Source organism: Capsicum annuum, chromosome 4 (assembly GCF_002878395.1).
Source record: "Capsicum annuum cultivar UCD-10X-F1 chromosome 4, UCD10Xv1.1, whole genome shotgun sequence".
NCBI classification, from domain to species: Eukaryota; Viridiplantae; Streptophyta; class Magnoliopsida; order Solanales; family Solanaceae; genus Capsicum; species Capsicum annuum.
The window spans coordinates 219,634,825-219,654,599 of NC_061114.1; the positions used below are offsets into that span (position 1 = coordinate 219,634,825).

The 19,775-nt window shown below is 35.9% G+C and overlaps 1 protein-coding gene across 3 annotated transcripts; it reads right to left on the reverse strand.

The window, feature by feature from the left end:
* Window positions 1–1,961: 1,961 nt before the first annotated feature.
* LOC107852579 (uncharacterized protein KIAA0930 homolog) lies at window positions 1,962–18,358 on the reverse strand. 3 transcript variants are annotated; one of them, XM_016697609.2, is made up of 12 exons: window positions 18,069–18,358; window positions 16,462–16,651; window positions 16,277–16,351; window positions 6,955–7,061; window positions 6,550–6,610; window positions 6,250–6,309; window positions 6,087–6,161; window positions 4,883–5,029; window positions 4,179–4,233; window positions 3,327–3,446; window positions 2,580–2,806; window positions 1,962–2,458 (listed from the first exon to the last, which is right to left on the reverse strand). In XM_016697609.2, exons 1-12 carry the CDS (start codon window positions 18,098–18,100, stop codon window positions 2,435–2,437), a joined length of 1,173 nt encoding a protein of 390 aa, XP_016553095.1. In that variant the 5' UTR covers window positions 18,101–18,358; the 3' UTR covers window positions 1,962–2,434. The 3 variants fall into 3 exon arrangements, with proteins under 3 accessions (XP_016553095.1, XP_016553096.1, XP_016553098.1); XM_016697610.2 differs by having other exon boundaries at window positions 16,277–16,342; window positions 18,069–18,349; XM_016697612.2 differs by lacking the exon at window positions 1,962–2,458 and having other exon boundaries at window positions 2,761–2,806; window positions 3,331–3,446; window positions 18,069–18,349.
* Between the last annotated feature and the right edge of the window lie 1,417 nt (window positions 18,359–19,775).

The window sequence follows — 19,775 nt, forward strand, 5'->3', positions numbered from 1 at the left end:
ATTTAGAAGTTTATGAAACTCTATACTCAAAATAGATGTGTCAACTATCCAAGCATATAGATTCTCCTGATTGATGACACTACTTAGGAATATGACCTAGCTAGTGGTCAATGAAGTACGAGGATGAAATTACATTTGATATGTTGTTGTGCGCAAATTGATCCGGATCGATACTAAACCCTAATTAAGAAATGCAAAGAAGAATCTCTCTTTTGATGAATGCTCGGATTTGTCTATCCTTTCTTCATGACTCTTCTAATTAACATATACTAATTGTTGATTACACATCTTGTGGAGTACACGTTACGTTTGTCTGTTTAATTGCTACATGATAAAGCTGCTCTAAACATGAAAATGGATGAACATGTGTAATTTGTTGTTTCCTAAATGTATAAATTAGTTTTATAATAATCTTGTCGACAAAAGGAGAGTTTGTCTTTGTATGTTAGATTGCATTAGCACTAAGTTAAAGAGAACATAACAAATGATTAAATTTAATTAAAATTATTATTAATTAGCATAGATTGAAGAATATTCCCATCCTCAGGTCAGTTTTTCTAGTTGTGGAAGTTGAGGTAGTTTTCTTTGTTAGTAGTTATTTCCTGTTTTGTCAATGCTAGAAAAAAAAAATACCTACTATAGTGGAGACTAACATGCAGTCTGTGACTTTATTATCGTCTTCCATTAGTTATCACTGGCACTTGCCCCCATTATACCTCTCTACCTTTCCTTTTTTCTGTTTTTTCAACTAACCATGGTGTTGGAGTCAAGCATTTTCCTACTTTTTACCCAGTCTAACACCCCGTTCACATGCCCAGGGCCTAAAACGGGGATGGACCTGACTTATACCATGTCAAGAAATAAACTTTGGGTCTAACTCAACCTCAAAAGCTAGCTCTAAAGGTGAAGATTACCCAAGTCCATATAAGCAAACTAGCAGTCCATTCCTCAATCAATGTGGGACCTTTTTCCCACTCGAACACATAACGTTAGGTTCACCTTTCCGTTTTTCTTCTCCAATGGTTTCAAAGCTAGCTAAGCTAGTTAGTAGTAGGCATGTGATTTAAGTACGGTAAAGTAATAAAGATGAGCTACCATTTGTGTGATCTTTCTTGTCTATTCTATAATCTTGGGGGCCAAGTTGGGGACTCTATCAAGGGAGACAAGTCGACAGTACCTACACAATAAAATGCCTAGATTTTTTTTTATCCTTTTTCTATTTATTCAATTGATCAATTCTTCTCTAGTAAGAAAATATCATAAAGTTATGAACATTTAACATATGGGGGGGTAATGGTAGTGTGAAAAGAGAGAATTATTCTCTAAGAACCAAGCCGAGCTAATGGCCAGGTACAGTAAATTCTCAAAACATTGGTCTCGCCGAGTCAGAATTACCTGGTACCTATGCTGATGTAAGTTGGCAAATACCCGATGAAATAGTCGAGGTGTATGCAGCACTGTAATAAACAAAAAGGTTGTTGAACAAATAGAGGTTCATCCTCAAATGGTGGAAGTCTTGGTGTCACAGGTGTTTTACAACACGAATCTGAATCATCTACTTTGTAATACATACCAAATTGGATGGTGTAGATTGACCACCCAAAACTACTCTAGGGAATAGTACAAATTTTTAACCAAAACAAGAAATTTTCTAAAAGAAGAAAGCACGATTGACACAAGCTACTAAATTGAATAAGCAAAAGGTAAGAGATAAAATATGCATATTTTCAATGTTTGTTTACAATGGCAAAGGAATCTCACTATTGTATGAAGAAATCACAAAGTTTTACTGTCTTATCTTAACCCCAACACACATGTTCTCAATTGTCAATAAGTAATGTTTGTACATTAATAGCTAAGCCAATCCTCCGTTGGTTAGAAATTTTGTGCTTCCCAAATATAGGTCCAGGCTCTAGTTTTAGAACAGCAGCCAAACAGTCAACCATTATACAAGACAAATAGACCCAGAAATGAATCTCAGATAGACAAACTAAAAGGGTTTGTTTACAATGAACCAACTAGATAGCAACTAACATGCCAATGGAGCAAGGATTTCATCTTTATGGATTCTGGATGTTAGAAAGACTACTTAAAGCGCTTATAACTGGGTTCTAAATTTAATGTGTACATACTTTATTGAATTTCTTAACACAAAATACACACAATTTGAGCCAACGCTACTGGGTTGTTCAGCTGAACCCATATTTGGACTTCTACCTCTGCCCCTATACTAACTTGATGTGCATGGGAAGCAAACCTTGTGCGGATCGGGAATGGTGGCAACTTATATACATATTCTCACCATTTTTTCGGTTTCATAATGGAACAGCCATCTCACCTTCCAGTAATGCTCTTTAGTTTTCTCAGAATCTGGAGTAAAAAACTTCTAAGTTCATGGGAGATTATATAGTCCTCTCTGAAACACATGAGATTCTTACAAGTTAACGGGAGGACTTCCCTGAAATGGAAACAAGAAACTTCATTCAGAGATATACTCATGAAAGGAGCTCCAGTGAAAAAATAAACCAAACAGATTGATCTGAAGGACGGAACAATGTGCTAATTGAAATAGCTCTCACTTTGAACAAAAGATCATGAGCAATATATTCCCAAGGTAATGATATAGACATCAAGCAGCACTTTAGGGGGATCATTCCTTCATCTCGGGTAGCAGAAGCAGCAGCATATGCATGCTTTGCTGCCTCAGATGCAACTGATGCAGCTCGTCGCACAACTGCACCTAAGCTTAATCCTTTTTTAGAGTTGTGATCTACAGAATTTTGGCTCAAGTCCGGCTTGCTTTGATCTGATACACAGAAGTAAAAGCATTAAATATTTACTTGGCAGAAGGTCTACATAGATCAATCTATATAAGGGAGACCGTCATGCAGTATTCATAACAAAGGTCAGGAAGAAAAAAATAAAACTACTAACACATTTGATTGCGCCCGAATTGAACAGTTACCAGCAGACTTGTATCAAATAAAATCTTCTAGCTCACACAGAAGACAGCACAAATGGTATGGACCCACTACCATGCATAAGAGTTGCAAGAATGCCATGCATACTATCAAAATATTCAGCTTTCTTTAAAGTTATCAGATTATATTTATCCAAATGAATCCTAGATGAATTCCCTGTACAAGTTATTGGTGTGTTTGAGTTTCTGAATCAACTGAACAAAATAGAGAAGATATAAATAAGTTACTCTTCAAGTAATGACCAATCACCAACTTTATAACACGAAATCAAATAACATAGCCTCACGAAGAGAGATCAAGTTTTGTTATACAACATGATGAATCAGGAACTATTTTTCAGTTTACCCACAACACCAGACACAGCCACTTCAACTTCCCCACGTCCTCCAGGCCCTTTCATGTAAATCCTGTCAGTTTTCCCAGCAGAATGAAGTGAGAGAAGGCTCCCAAATCCAGACCTTCCAGCTGTGAACATAAAAGGAGTTGACATTAAATTACCAAAATTTATTTTCCAGTTGAAACTGCGATAAATACAGAAGTGGAGATCTCCCAGCAATTGAAATTTGTTGATGTACTATATCAACTGTTTTACTTAAACATCAGCATTGCATAACTGTATTTGCAACATCAGTTCCTTAAATGATAACTCCCTCATTCCTAATTCATGTGAAACTACTATTTCCACACTGTTCTACAATATTTTTTTAATTTGGATAAATAACCAAACAACTTTATTATAAGAAGAAGACAATCACTAAGATAGTTCAATACATCACAAAAAGGGTATCCATTCCACCAATTATATTATTTCATCCAACTTTTAAAAGTCTCGAGACGTTGAAGAACTTTTACAAATGAGATCAAAATATCAATGTGATATTCAATCCATCAAATAACTTTTCAACTAGTACCACTTTTGATGGCAAAAAGAGGATCTACGATCGTAGTGTCATATCGTGATATCCAATCCTCAAACTTCCCATAGTTCCCAAACAGTTTTACAGCACAGAAACCTCATCTTAGTTGCTACACAGGACAGAGTTTGGTCTACAAACAAGTGCACTAGGAACAAGCAAAGTGGACAATCTTGACGGTTCGCCAGTTTCCATTTAAAATTGATTTGGTAGCATGACCAAAAAAATGACAAAACAATTAGTGTATGATAATGAAGACCACAAGCCGAAACAGCAGGTTTACCATCATATGCATCTCGGACCATTTGATAGCTAACGAAGCCTGAGAAAAGAGTAATCTGGAATCACATTAAAAACTGTCAGGGCCAACTTTACAACTAAATTTTCATGAGAACTACAAGTATAAATTAAATACATAATAAACACAATATCTGACATATGAGGACCTCATAATACATTGTCAGAAATCTTTTAAACAAGAGAAAAAATAATCACAAAACTCTTTCAAACATTTGATAAAGTAAAATACAAGTGCTTAATTTAAGCTGTGCGTGTGAAAAAAAATATTACTGTATAGAATGGTAGGTAAGCAGTCAAACTAGGTCAGATGAACAAATATTACTGTATACATTGGCTTCATTAATGGCATCAAGAAGATGCAAAGTAGTTAAAAAATAGAACCAAAGAACAAAAACCCCACAGATGGTTTTTTCTTATCTCATCTACAAAAATTCACATCTCTGGGCTGCTTGTCTTCCCTAAAATTTTTCTTTAGGAGGTAGGTTAATGGATGAACACTTTTTGCATGATCAGTTGAAATGCCAGTCAATTTTATTAATTCCATAAACTTCCATTTCTTCAACAAATAACAAAGTAGAATTCAGTGCTATCATTCACTTTTACGCCATGGCATTACAGACTAAAGCACCAAAGAAAAGCAAGAATTGTAAATGCTATTGACTTCGAGAGAAAATCAATATCTCGAACCTTTGAAGTTGGTCCTTTTCCAGAACTTGTATCACTCCTTGAAGTATCACCAGGACTGCAGCCTTGTTGTATTCTCTCCCTTGGAAATGCAGCCCCATCATGTGCATTTAAAAGTACACAATAGCAGTGATCAACATCCGTCAAGACCTGAAGGAAAGATAACGTGCAGAGCTTCTAAAGTAGTTGTCACATCAAGTGAATGAAGAAGTTTGCGCTAATCTATTTTTGTGCGAGTATTAATCTAAGTGATCATCAGATTGTGCCCTTTCTTGAAATGCTTTCTTGGATTTCATGTCTCCTCCCAATTTAATGGGAGAAATCAAAATCTGACAAACTTAAAGAAACATTTGTTCTTTCCCAGAGATTAGTTGGGAAACACAAGAATGTATAGCCTGATGTCATCTATGGTACTGCTCTTTCAGGGTGTCATTCATGGCAACTTCAGATTGGATTAGCTGCTAAAAGCCATCAAACTCTGTTCAATATCAAGGTACACTTATTGAAGGATTATTCAATCTATTGACAATTCAAGCCTTCGAGAATAGGGGAATAGGGGTTCATGCTCCTTGATCTTTTCTTAATGATATGAGTAAGAGACACATTAACTAGAATTTTCACAAAATATTTTATAGTGAGAGGTAGCAACGATAGAATAGCCAAAAATGATTTGCAGGACTCTGAGCATGAGGCAGCAATTGATAAATGTAACAAAAGCTTCTAGAATTTTGCAGTGTCAAACATGAACTCAAACTATAGGTACAGAATTTTTGTATTATCAAATGAAGGTATCTACAGTCTGAAGCTACAAAAGATGTCCAAAATCCCTATCGTACACGGATTGAATGCAAAATGGTAGACTACCGCCATCCATCAAGATGCAATTGTTTCTTACAGATCAAATGTGAACGAAAACCAAGAGTAATTAACATCTCAATTACATGCAAAATGGTAGACCACCCGTGATCTTTCAAGAAGTGATTGTTTGCTTACAGATCTAACGCAAACAAAATGTTAATTAAGAGTAAAAATGAAAACCCAGGGTGATCAACTGATCAGATAATCCAACAATAGCTTGAAAAGTATCTGAGAATGGGTAATAATCATTGACCGTTGAAGTTACCAAATAGGTTTCCATACATTATGCCTTTCATCTATTAAAACACATGGCAACTTAACAGAAGTGGTCTGGGAGTTGATATATTACCACCGCATCAAATGTGGAATCATAGTCGTCAACTGCAAAACATATTTCTGGGTAGGCAGAGCTTGTTTCTACTTCCTGAATACATCTAAATAATGTCATCACAAGACATTTAAATCAAGCATAAAAGGAGTCATATGGATCTTTAGATATTAAAAACACTTACCTTTCTAGAGTCCAAGTGAAAATTGATACGACTTGGAGATGCATAGACAGTTTTGACAACCTGAAACAAGTACAGAAATAAAGGAAAATGCAACCATGTTTGCTGTTCACTAATGAAAACCTTTAAGAAATGAAAATAAAATAGAGGGGCAAGGATCCAAACATGTCAAAAAGATTCTACGTGGCTTTCTGCACTAATAAAAAAAGGGTAGCAGGTTTTATTTATTTAACAACTACTTGAATAGTAAAGCGAATCTGAGTAGTATGATACTAATAGGAAGTTCCTTAATTGCGTACTTGCCTTGTATATAGGAGATAATGGTCCGTCTTTTCCAGTCTGGTAATTCTTAAGGACCTGTTGACTAGCACAAAAGAAAACCATTAAAGAGAATACTGGAAGTTGTTAAGCTTTAGCTCAGGCAATAACAATATGATACAATGAAATGAATATCCTGGAAAAAGTTAATTAACAGAAGAAGATCCTCTTTGATCAAAAACCAAATAACAGAAATATCTTGAGAAGATACTCAAAACTTTTATGGGCGTTTCTCTGAGAACTCCCTTACTAACCAGAGTTCATGAAAAAAACAAGTCATATAAGCTTATTATTCTCATAAAACGCCTACAGTCAAATAGACATTACAACCTTGCGAAATAGAACATTAAGACACCCCATTATGGAACAAAGAGAATTAAGGAATAGTACCTGCAAATTGCAACCGTCACACTAAAAGAAGTTTGGGCAATTAAGTTCAAGTAAAAGGAGCGCCTCCAATCAACATCTGATGCACTTGTACCAATTAAGTCATCCAACTGACATGACGACAATAAACAATAGAAATTTGTCACCTTCGAAAACATTTTATATCATATATTATATATATCCTGAAGAACGCAAATAACTAACTGCTATTGATCAATCTCACCTTTAATGTGACCACGATCAAATATAGAGGTAAACAAATCTTAATCCATTCATCTTCAAACTTAACTATTAGGTTATCGAAGCAAAGAAGCTAGAGAAACAACTCTATGTATCAATTGTATAATCTCTATAACAATTGTCAAATTAATTTCTTCACATCAAAATTTATCATCAATATTGGGGTGAAGTATATGTCCTCTAGATAATATCAAACCATGCTAGGTGTCAGGATGCCCTTGAATACATAAAACTTGGAAGATTCCAAAGAAGACAAGTGACCGTGGAATCTGGATGAAATGTTTTCTGATCACAGTACGTAACTTTCAGCAAGAGTTAGGCGCAATGTGAGTAGGAATACACTTAAAAAGGAGAGCGAGACAGTACTTCAGAATGAATGCAAAAAGGAAACACTACATCACTCTGCAGAATGAAGAATATCAAGTTCTTTTAGCGTTGCATGATCTTAAATAAAACACAAAAAGGTGGAAATTCCTCATAGCATACTGCCACATCAATTCTCAGTGGCACTTATCCAAAAAGATAACTAGTATATAGTCTTGAAAGTACATATCCCCAACTAACATATGGTCCAAGTAGAGTGATAAGCTAACAAAGTGAAATCACCAGGAAAGCTGAATGAGCTCTTGGAGACACACGCCCATAGACACACTTCTCCAGCCACTAACCAGGAAATTAGGCTACAGTTTCGTGATGAACTTACAAATTTCTAGTATTTTTATCTACCAGTAGCACATTGATGAACCACCAGCCTTTATTTCGAAGGAGTGAAAAACTACTACTCTATTGCCCATTTTGAGAGACAATAACACATCTTATCATGCAAGACGGAAAACTAAGAACACCTCAGCATCACTTCCAGAGGTAGCATTTGGCAACAGTTAATCAAAGACGTAGTGCGTCCAACATCTACCATTCTCAAAACCAAGATATAATTTTCCAGTCCCATTTACTTCTATCGGAGTCTTATTTCAGACGTATTCAGAATCTTGAAATACCTTGATTTTTTTCTTTGACATGCATAGCATCAAAATAGACCTTAAAGTAAGTATAGTGAAGGACAACAGAATTCAGTTAACATTTGGGCTGCAAATTTGCTTAAAATACAAATTAAAACCAAAAAAAAACAGTCCACATAAATACAACAACAACATACCCAGTATATTCCCACCTAGAGGGGTCTGGGGAGGGTAAAGTGTACAGAGAACATACCATTACCTCAGTGAAGTAGAGAGGTTGTTTCCGATAGACCCCCAACTCAGCACAGATAACAGTATAACAAACACAAAAACATAAACGCATACAAACTAATACAGTATACAAAATAAACTAACACTGCTAGCTAATTCAGGAAACAATACAATCACATGATAATACTATAAACTATCTATCCGAAATCATAGACATCACCGAACCACGAACAAGAAACTCCAAACGCAAACAAAGTACTCCCCCTACTGTTACAGACGCACTCCTACCCCATAACCCTCTACCCTAATTCGCGTCCTCCACACCTTCCTATTAAGGGTCATGTCCTCCATAAGTTGTAACTGTTTCATATCATGCCTAATCACCTCCTTTCAATATTTCTTCGGCTACCTCTACCCCGCCTAAAAACATCCATAGCCAGTGTCTGATACCTCTATACCTCTATACCGGAGCATCCGAGCCCCTACTCATCACGTGCCCAAACCAACGTAACCTCACTTCTCGCATCTTATCCTCAACCGAAGTCACTCCCACCTTCTCCCGAATAACCTCATTCCTAACACTATCTCTCCTGGTAAGGCCACACATCCATTGCAACATCCTCATCTCCGCCACCTTTAACTTTTGGACGTGGAAGTTATTAACTGGCCAACATTGTACTCCATACAACATAGCCGGTCGGACGGCCACTTTATAGAACTTACCTTTAAGCTTCGAAGGCACCTTCTTATTACACAACTCCCGAAACGAGCTTCCATTTCAACCACCCTACACCAATATAGTGCGTGACATCCTCGTCAATCCCACCATTCCCCTAAATTGTAGACCTAGATAGTCAAAAGAATCCCTCCTCTGAATGGCCTGAGAATCCAGCTCCACTACCACGTCAACCTCCTGCGACGAATCACTAAACTTACATTCTAACTTGGTCCTGCTCAACCGAAATCCTTTAGACTCAAGGGTTTGTCTCCAAATCTCCAACTTATCATTAACTCCTCCCCAAGTCTCGTCAATTAGTACCACATTACCAGCAAATAACATACACCAAGGGACCTCCCCATGAATAGGTCGCGTTAAAACATCTCCCTGGGACTTTTTCATATGCCTTCTCAAGATCAATGAATACCATGTGCAAGTCTTTCCTCTCTCGAAACTGCTCCACTAATCTCCTCACGAGGTGAATGGTCTCAGTAGTCGAGCGACCTGGCATGAAACCGAATTGATTCCCCGAGATAGTCACAATCCTCCGCAACCTCAACTCTACCACCCTTTCCCAAACCTTCATAGTGTCGAATTAGCTGGCAGATTGAGGCAGAATCTGTTCCACAATGACTGGTAGATTTCAATCAAATCTGCTCCACAAATCAGCTAGCAGATTTGACTGTAATCAAACCCCGTAAATATAGGATAGCATGTATCTTAGGAAAATATATTAGTTGTTATTCTAGGAAACAGATTAGGGAAAATCCCTTAATTCAAGTATCTCCCAAGAATCAGGGACTGATGAGTTTATTCTGATCTTACTTTTCTCTTATAAATACTGTACAATTCTATGAATAAAAAATATACTTTTGTAGTATCTGAACTTTCATTGTATCAGAGCGGGACGTTTTCCCCTAGTATCACAGGGAAAAAACAGCTTTCCAAGGAGATATCTTTCTGGAACATCAAAAAAAGACAAGTTCTTCTCTACAAGTTCCTACAGAAAATATGATAACTCAAGGAAGCAATGTTTCTCACATATCCTTCCAGTTAACTTCTCATCGATTAAATGGGAAGAACTACCTAGAATGGGCGCAGTTCGTAAAGCTTGCAATTGATGGTCGCGAAAAGTTGAGACATCTGACCGGAGACACGAAAAAGCCGAAAGTCGGAGACCCAAAAATGAACAGCTGGAGATCCGAGAATTCACTCTTGATTGCCTGGTTAATAAATTTCATGGAACCAGTCATAGGTAAACCTTATCTTTTTTTACCTACTACTAAGGATGTGGGGGAAGCCGTTAAGGAGACATATTCTAATGTAGAAAATGCTACTCAAATATTTGAGTTGAAAATTAAACTATGGCAGGCTAAGCAGGGTGACAAAGAAGTCACTGCTAATTATAATGAAATGGCGTCTTTGTGGCAGGAGTTAGACCATTGTTATAATGATGAATATGATGAACGGGAGTGTTCTGTGGATAGTGTAAAAGCAAAAAAAAGGATGAAAATGAGAGAGTTTACCTTTTTTAGCAGGATTAAATCGGGAGTTTGATAAAGTTAGGTCATGAATCCTAGGAAAAAATCCCCTGACCTCACTTCGTGAAACCTTTTCTGAAGTTGGAAGAGAAGAAACAAGGAGGAAAGTTATGTTAAAACTTGCTTTAAATGTTGAACTAAAACCTACTATAGACTCTTAAGCTCTTGTGACGGTGAAAAATGAAGATAACAAAAAGAAAAGGCCATGGAGCGATCATTGCAAAAGACACCGGCACACCCGTGAAACATGTTGGAAGATTCATAGAAACCACCAAACTAGAAGCAGAAGGGAGTTGACAATTGTGGCTTCCAATATCAACATGGTCAAGCCTCCAAACAACTCATTTTGAACAGGAGAAGCAGCCTCCTCCAGATTCGTCTTCGTCTCCATTTACAAGGGAACAACTAGAGACTCTGTACAAACTCCTTTAATCTCCCTAGTTCCGTGCAAATGCACCTAATCCTTCTTGTTCTTTTGCTGAAACAGGTATCATACCATTTGCTTTTCTTAGTGCCAACTACAACCAAAAAGATTCTTGGATCATAGATTTAGGAGCTACTAATCACATGATTGAAAGTTCCCGTGCTTTCTCTACTTATACTCGGAATAATAAAATCAAGATAGCTGATGGTTCCTTCTCCGCAATCGCTGGAAAAGGAACTATTAAACTATCACCATTCCTCACACTTCATGATGTTCTTCATGTTCCAAAACTGTCTTGTAATCTGATTTCTATAAGTAAATTAACCTGTTCTCTCAATTGTCGTGCTATTTTTGACTCTAATTTGTGTGAATTTCAAGAAAAGATTGCCAGTGCTAGAGAATATGGAGGTCTTTATTTTCTTGACAACGGGGACAACTTTCTACAACTGAATCCTACTTGTTTGAACTCTACTTCTGTTTTGAATAAAGTCATGCTTTGGCACTATAGGCTTGGACATCCAAGTTTTTATTATTAAAGACATTTGTTACCTCAGTTATTTGAAAATAAAAATCAGTCCTTGTTCCAGTGTGAATTTTGTGAATTTGCTAAGCATCACCGATCTTTTTTTTCCCTCTCAAAAGTATCAGGCTTCTAATCCTTTTATGATGATTCATAATGATGTTTGGGGACCGTTCTAGAATTTCAACAATGTTTGGAAAACGGTGTTTTGTAACTTTTATAGACGATCATACTACAATGAGTTGGGTTTTTTTATTAAAGGACAAATCTGAGGTTAAAAACATATTTGAGATTTTCTATGTAATGGTGGAAACACAGTTTATTGAGAAAATCAAGATTTTTCAAAGTGTCAATGGTCGTGAATTTTTTAATGAACAATTAGGAAGTCTTTTCAGAAAAACCGAGGTAGTACACCGAAGCTCTTGTCCGAATACACCTCAACAAAACGACATCGCAGAAAGAAAGAATAGGCACCTGTTAGAGGTAACTAGGGCGTTAATGTTTACAAGTAAGGTTTCACAGTACCTTTAGGAAGAGGCTCTCTTGAATGCTACTTATCTTATTAATAGGATGTTATCTCGTCTTCTCAAATTTAAAACACCTTCTAACGTTTTCAGTGAGAGTTTTCCTAGTTTTAGGTTAACTACAAATCTGCCACTGAAAGTTTTTGGATGTACAGCCTTTGTTCATGTTCATAATTGTAGTAAACTTGAACCAAGGGCTAAGAAGTGTGTTTTTGTAGGATATGCTCCAAATCAAAAGGGATATAAGTGTTATGATCCTCAGTCGAGGAGGATAATTGTCACAATGAATCTAACTTTATGTGAATCCCAACTCTATTTTACTACTCATCATCAGGGGAGTACCACGTAGGTGAGGATTCGTCTTTTTGGGATATTGAGGAAACTAGACATCAAACAAATGATGGGCTACATATTACAATAAATATTGTGTGAGGAATCTTAGAGAAAATATGAATAGGTGTGATGCAAGAGATCAAAAGGACAGGATTCGAGAGATGATAGGGACTTAAGTGACATAAATGATAAAAAATTTGATATTGAACCTGTAGAGCCTTCAAATGACAAAAATAAAAATGGGAACAGAGAACAAACAAAACAAATCCAGGTGTATTCGAGAAGGAACCGAACTCAAGAAAAAAAGACTGACGATCCTCAACACTGTCAAAAGTCAACTCCGCAAGACCTTCCTGGAATTCATGGTAATCTTCCAACTAATTCTATTTCTAATTCTTTGTCAGATCTAGACCTACCTATTGCAAAACGCAAAAGTGTTAGAAATGTTTCTAAATATCCTATTTCTATGTTTGTTTCCTATAACAAGTTGTCTCCTAGTTATTCAGCCTTTACTTCACAACTTTCTAGTATAGAGATCCCAAAAAGTGTGCAAGATGCTCTACGAGTTCCCGAGTGGAAGGAGGCTATTTTGGAGGAATTGCGAGCTGTTGAAAAAAATGAGACATGGGAGTTGGTAGATTTGCCTGAGGAAAGAAACTAGTAGGCTACAAATAGGTGTTCACTGTTAAATTCAAGTCAGACGGATCCTTGGAGAGGTATAAGGCCCGCCTAGTAGCTAAGGGGTTCACGCAGACATATGGCATTGACTATCTTGAGACGTTTGCTCCAGCAGCTAAGCTAAACTCAATTAGAGTTCTGTTGACAATCGCAGTAAACCTTGACTGGTCTCTTCAACAGTTGGATGTGAAGACTGTTTTCTTGAATGGGTAACTAGAGGAAAAAGTCTTATATGGAACTCCCACCAGATTTTGAAGAGAAGTACAAGGCTTGAAGGAGCGTAGCCTTATTCAAAAGAAATTGATAGGATTTTCTCTCTCCGATTATCTCCTACAATAAGATAAGAGGTAAGAAGTAAGGAAGCTCAACGATTGCCTTTTGGTTCCGAACTCCATATGGGGAAGGAGCGTTGTTGTTTGCGAGGTCTTGATCATTTACATGGACCAGATCAATATCCATTTCTCAATAGATTTATTTATCGATAGAAAGATATAGATCTCTATATGGATCTATCTCGATATCTAAATATGGAAGAACAGACACTTAAAGGGCGTAACCAACGGAAGGCTCTCATCCTGTCCCCGACATTGTTCTCCGACGATGTCCCCTAGGCAAAAAGTGGCCTCGCCTCTATCATAACTTCTTTGATGGGATTCATTCCCTATTTTCTATTATTCCCGTCGCCCCTCCAACAAGAAAAGGTATAAATATGAAAACTTTTCTGCCATTTGGATCGGAGAATTTATGGAGGAAATCGGGTTTTAAATTCCCATAAACCGCACGATTATATAACCAAAGGGAATAGGTCGCGCCTAAAATCATATGCAGACTTAGAAGATTTCTTTACGGTATAAAACAGTCTCCAAGGGCTTGGTTTGAAAGGTTTACTCAATTTGTGAAAAGGCAAGGATATGTGCAAGGATAAGCAGATCACACAATGTTCACTCAGCATTTACTAAAAGGAAAAATAGTAGTTCTTATAGTGTATGTTGATGATATCATCCTCACAGAAGATGATGTGATTGAAATAAAAAACTAAAGGAGCGTCTTGCCTCAGAATTTGAAATAAAAGACTTAAGCCTGCTAAAGTATTTTCTCGGCATGGAGGTTGCACGATCGAAACAAGGAATTATAGTGTCACAAAGGAAGTATGTTCTTGATCTATTAAAAGAAACGGGAATGAGTGGTTGTAGACTAGATGAAACTCCAACTGACCCAAATCTAAAGCTTGCGAAGGATGGAAAATCAATTGATAAGGGCTGCTACCAGAGATTGGTAGGGAAGTTGATTTACTTGTCACATACTAGGCCTGATATTGCCTTTGTTGTGAGCCTAGTTAGTCAGTTCATGCATTCTCCACGAGAAGAACACCAAGAAGCTGTGTATCGAATCCTAAGGTATCTTAAGAGTTCTCCTGGAAAAGGGTTATTCTTTAAAAAGAATGAGCAAAGAAGTGCTAAAGCTTATACATATGCGGACTGGGTTGGTTCTTCTATTGATAGAAGGTCTACGTCCGGATATTATACATTTGTTTGGGGAAATTTAGTGACATGGAGAAGTAAGAAGCAAAGCGTGGTGGCTCAAAGTAGTGTTGAGGCTGAGTATCGATCCATGTCACATGGAATTTGTGAAATGTTGTGGCTCAAGAGATTTTTGAACGAACTAAGAAAACCTATGAGTTTGCCAATGAAGTTGTACTATGACAATAAAGTTGCCATAAGCATTGCTCATAAAACATGACAGAACAAAACATGTTGAAGTGGACAGACACTCCATGAAAGAGAAGATTGAACATGGAAGTGTATGCATCCCTTTCGTTCCAACAACCGAACAAGTAGCAGATATTTTCACAAAAGGCCTCTTCAGAACTACCTTTGAGTCATTTGTTAGCAACTTAGACATGTTCGATATTTACATGCCAAATTGAGGGAGAGTGTCGAATGAGCTGGCAAATTGAGGCAGAATCTGCTCCAGCAGATTTCAATCAAATCTGCTCCACAAAGCATCTAGCAGATTTGACTGTAATCAGCCCCAGTAAATATGGGATAGTATGTATCTTAAGAAAATATATTAGTTATTCTAGGAAATAGATTAGGGGAAATCCCTTGATTCAAGAATCTCCCAAGAATCAAGGATTGATTAGTTTATTCTGATCTTACTTTTCTCTTATAAATACTGTACAATTCTATGAATAAAAAAAATACTTTTGCAGCAATTGAACTTTCACATAGTATGACTCAACAACTTGATACCCCTATAGTTGTTGCAACTCTGAATGTCCCCCTTGTTCTTATATAAAGAAATCATCGTACTCCACCTCCAAGCTTCGGGCACCTTCGCCACCCTAAAAATGATGTTAAACAATCTTGTCGACCACTCCAAACCTGCCCCACCAATGCTCTTCCAAAAATCCACCCGAATCTCGATGAAATCTAAGATCCGCCAATTACATGTAAAAAAGACCGAGCTTGATGATTCTTACAAATTTCCAAGTTTATTGGCCCGTATGGAACATAACGTTCTAGTGAAAACAAACATTCTGTTGATGATTGGCGAACATAAAAAATATTATACAAGAATCATACTCTTACCATGTCTCAAATAAGTCACTAGTGGAGTTTGTGGTTGACAAACGACTATAAAAAACCAGTTCCTTATAATGTGTACCGGGGGAACTGGGTTGCAGAAGTTTTGTGCACGAAGTAGAACAACCAGGTACTTCGCAGAAGACTGGAGACGACTGATGATCAACTGATGCAAAGCAAATTCCAAGTGCAAGAATGATTCCTTGAGGAATTGGGTTAACAACTAAATGTGTGGATCAAGGAACCAGAATTCAATATGCGAGAAAGGTGCTAGAGTTAGCCCCTTTGATTATAGAATTCTAACCTACATTGATGGAGTTAAGTGGAAATTTGAGGTAAATCCTATGAGGTTAGATCGTGGTTTTTTACTCTCTTAAGCAAGGGATTTTTCATGCCAAAATTCGTGGCATTGATTACATTCCGCACTTTACTTCTTGTTAGGCGACTGAATTCTTCAGTACATTAGGTGGCAGCATAAAATAACACGTTCGAATGATTGGCACCTTAAATGAAAGAAAGAACTACTTTATGAGTGTAAGAAAAATATGAATGAAAACTTTTGTTGCTTTTACCTTAGGTGCCCACCTGCGTACAAAGTAAGGAGAGTTTGCAGATTCATCTTCATTTGACCCATGTTTCTGCAAATGCTACACCAAAACATATCCTCGCATTAATTCACTCCCACTAAACTGCTATTTAGATTCAGCAGGTTGCAACTTATAACCCTATAACAAGTAGGAAATGGAAAGTGGTGTACCAATTTTTTAACAAAGAATACAAGATCATCTTCCTGACGCCCCCTAGACTCCCTCCCACGAATGAAATACACATCCATAACATCATGCCAGAAACGGGGATCTGTTTCAACATCCGATGTTTCTTCATCTTCCACTATGGTTTTCCCTAACATCTTTGAATTCTTCTTCACCATACATAGCAACTCGGATCTGCATGGAGTTTGAATCTGAGAAGGCAAACAAACACAAATAGAAGTGAACAGTATAACACTCTTCACTCCCCCTACTATACTCTTAAGAGATTCATAATAAGGTATTGCATAAAAACCACAGATGAGAAGCAAAACAAAGCCATTTTGAAACTTCTTATTAATCATCCAACGCCGATCAACTGAAGTAAAAGCCTCACCATTAGTTTATTTCTAGAGGAAGTTCAAACAATATGCGACTTGAAAACATGGAATGCTAATCGGAAATTCATCATCTAATTACCCAATATCAGATGGACGTGGCAAAATCAACAATTGTTACTTCACATGCAAATTTGATAAGCTACTATCAGCGTCTTAGGAATCTTTGCACTTGCGAAATTCACTTGGCAGATTCATAATTTCATTCAATTGACAACATAAATGTAAAGCCTCTTAATTCTAGCTACTTGTACCTCCAACTAAGGATATCATTCTACAACACCAAAAGAAAAGGAAAAAAACAAGACAAACTTCACCTCCTAACAGTTAATTCCTGAGTCAGCATATTCCTATTGGTAATGCTAGTCAAATCAATTTAGCAGGTTCATTATTTCTTCAATAACTAACATAATCCCAAAAATCTTTTGTCTCGGGCTACTTGTTTGTTGTCTAATCCAAATAGCCATTTCAACGGCAGAAAATTCAACTCTAACTCAGAGCCAATCGTAATACTAGTCAAATAAATTTAGCAAGTTCATTATTGAGAGGTGAGGTAGGCCAAAATAGTACAGGGGAGAGGTAATTAGACAGGACATTGCAGCTTGAGCTTGCCAAGGATATGACATTAGATAGGAGGTTATGGAGGTCACGGATTAGGGTAGAAGGCTCGTAGGTTGTTGAGCGACTTCTCACTTATCCCTCCATACTACTAGTCGTATAATTGCTTGTTCTTCGACTACTATTACTATTGGTTGTTTCTTGTAGTTTGATTATACTATTATTATGCTATAGTTATTGTTCCTTCTTTTTAAAATGCTTTGTCATGTTGTCTCTAGTATTTTATTATCATGGCTTCTTCACTTTTGATATTTCTTTCCCCGAACAGATTTGATAATCTTGTCCTTGAGTTGCGGGTCTACAGGAAACAGCTTCTCTACCTCCCAAGGACCCACTTGTGGGGTTACACTGGGTAGGTTGTTGTTAATCTAACATGAATCAAGTCAATTCACAAGTAAGATATTTCTTCAATACACTACACAATAAAAAAAAATATCCACAATCTCCAGCTCCTCAAACATTTCAAAATCTTCAACTCACTATCCAATACTACAAACAATTTTTTTTCAAAAAAAAAATAACTGCCGATCTACCGAAACCTAATTTGACAAAAGCAGAGCTAAAATAATAATAATAATAATAATTGAAAGTAGAGTTACCGAGTAGGGGTTTGGAGTCCATCCCCTAGCATTTTGTTGAAAAAGTCTGGTTAACTACGGAGATTTGATATTGCCGACTCCGCCGTGCAAATTGATGAAGTTACTGCACCGATTATCGAGGCGCGAAGCAATGGGAAGAAGAGGAAGGGAGTAGCAGAGTAGGAGGAAGACACCTGTTTTGTGTTGTTGATCTCTCTCGGGGAACGCTGTGTGTAATGCCAACTTCGATGAATATTTTACCAAAGTGGAGTGCTAACTTGTTTCACGTGTTGTTGCATACGGTTAAAATTGACAACTTCAATACTTCACTCTATCCTAAATAATAGTCCCCTTATTTCGGAATAACTGAATTATTAAAATATTTATTGATATTTTAAAATAATTAGATCATTAAATTTTTTTTAAATTTACTCTTATAATTTGGTAATCAATTAAATTTTAAAAAAATTATAAGGTCAGCTTTGTATTACTTTTTCTTTTGGCAGAGCTATCTGCTTCTTCAATATTATTAAAGTAACAACAATTTAAAAGAATTTAAAAAATTGATGATATTTATTAAATTATACTTTATTAAAAAATTATTCTATTACTATCTTTAATTAAGCAAGATTTTATAAGTAAAATTAATAAAATTAAAAATTATATTTTTAAATAATTATCAAATAAAAAAAAGATATTATTTTTGGAAAGGACAAAAAAATATAGCAACACACTTATCGCTGAAGGCATTTTTTTAATATATTAAATTTATTATATTCAAAAGATAAATAATAGAATTATTTATATTATTTATTATTTTTTATTTTTTAACTCATGTGCTAAGTCAATATTCCTTCCGTTTCATAATAAATGATTTGTTGAATTTTGGCACACCAATTAAGAAAAAAGCAATAAAAACATAAATTTAACACAACTTTCTATTTTTACCTCCAAAAAGAAAAAATTGACCTTTAATACCTTTTCGAAAATTAATTGATTGTCAAATCATAAGGGTAACTTTGGAAAAAAATTCAATAATTCACTTATTTTCAAACACCAATAAATATCTCAATAATTCACTTATTCCGAAACGGAGGGAGTAATAAATAAGTATTGTTGGTTGAATCGAATATTTCCTTCCTTCTTTTAAATACTTTCGGTTTTAACGATATAAATTTTGATCAGAATTTAAGACGTATTTTTAAGAAAAAATTATGTGGTGTGAATATAAAAAAACTTTATAATTATTTATCATGGTCAATATTTAAAATAATTATCGTACATGATTATTTTCTTTTAATAATTCTTTTAATGTGAGTCCTTATATACAATTAATAGTAATGCATATACAGTTCCTAATTAAAAGAAAATATTTTTTTCTCATCTAATTGATTTACTTTTTTCTTCCACCTAATTTAAAAAAATGATTTTTCTCTCACCAAAACGTAGCTAGATTATTTTTTTCTTTAGGTATTGTAGTAACCAAATACACCCAGCAACCAATTTCAAAGAAACAATCTACATCTCCCTCCATTAATAATCAACAGTTTCTCCTTTCTTATACACTATACATTTAAAATTTGATATTAGGGTCCTAAATATATGTAATCATTAACTGAAATTTATAAAATATAATTATTAAAATTTTGACTAAAAATTAGTTAAGAGGGATCTAAATTAGCTATATGCAAAGCTTTGCCTATTTTTAATGATATTGATATGAAAAAC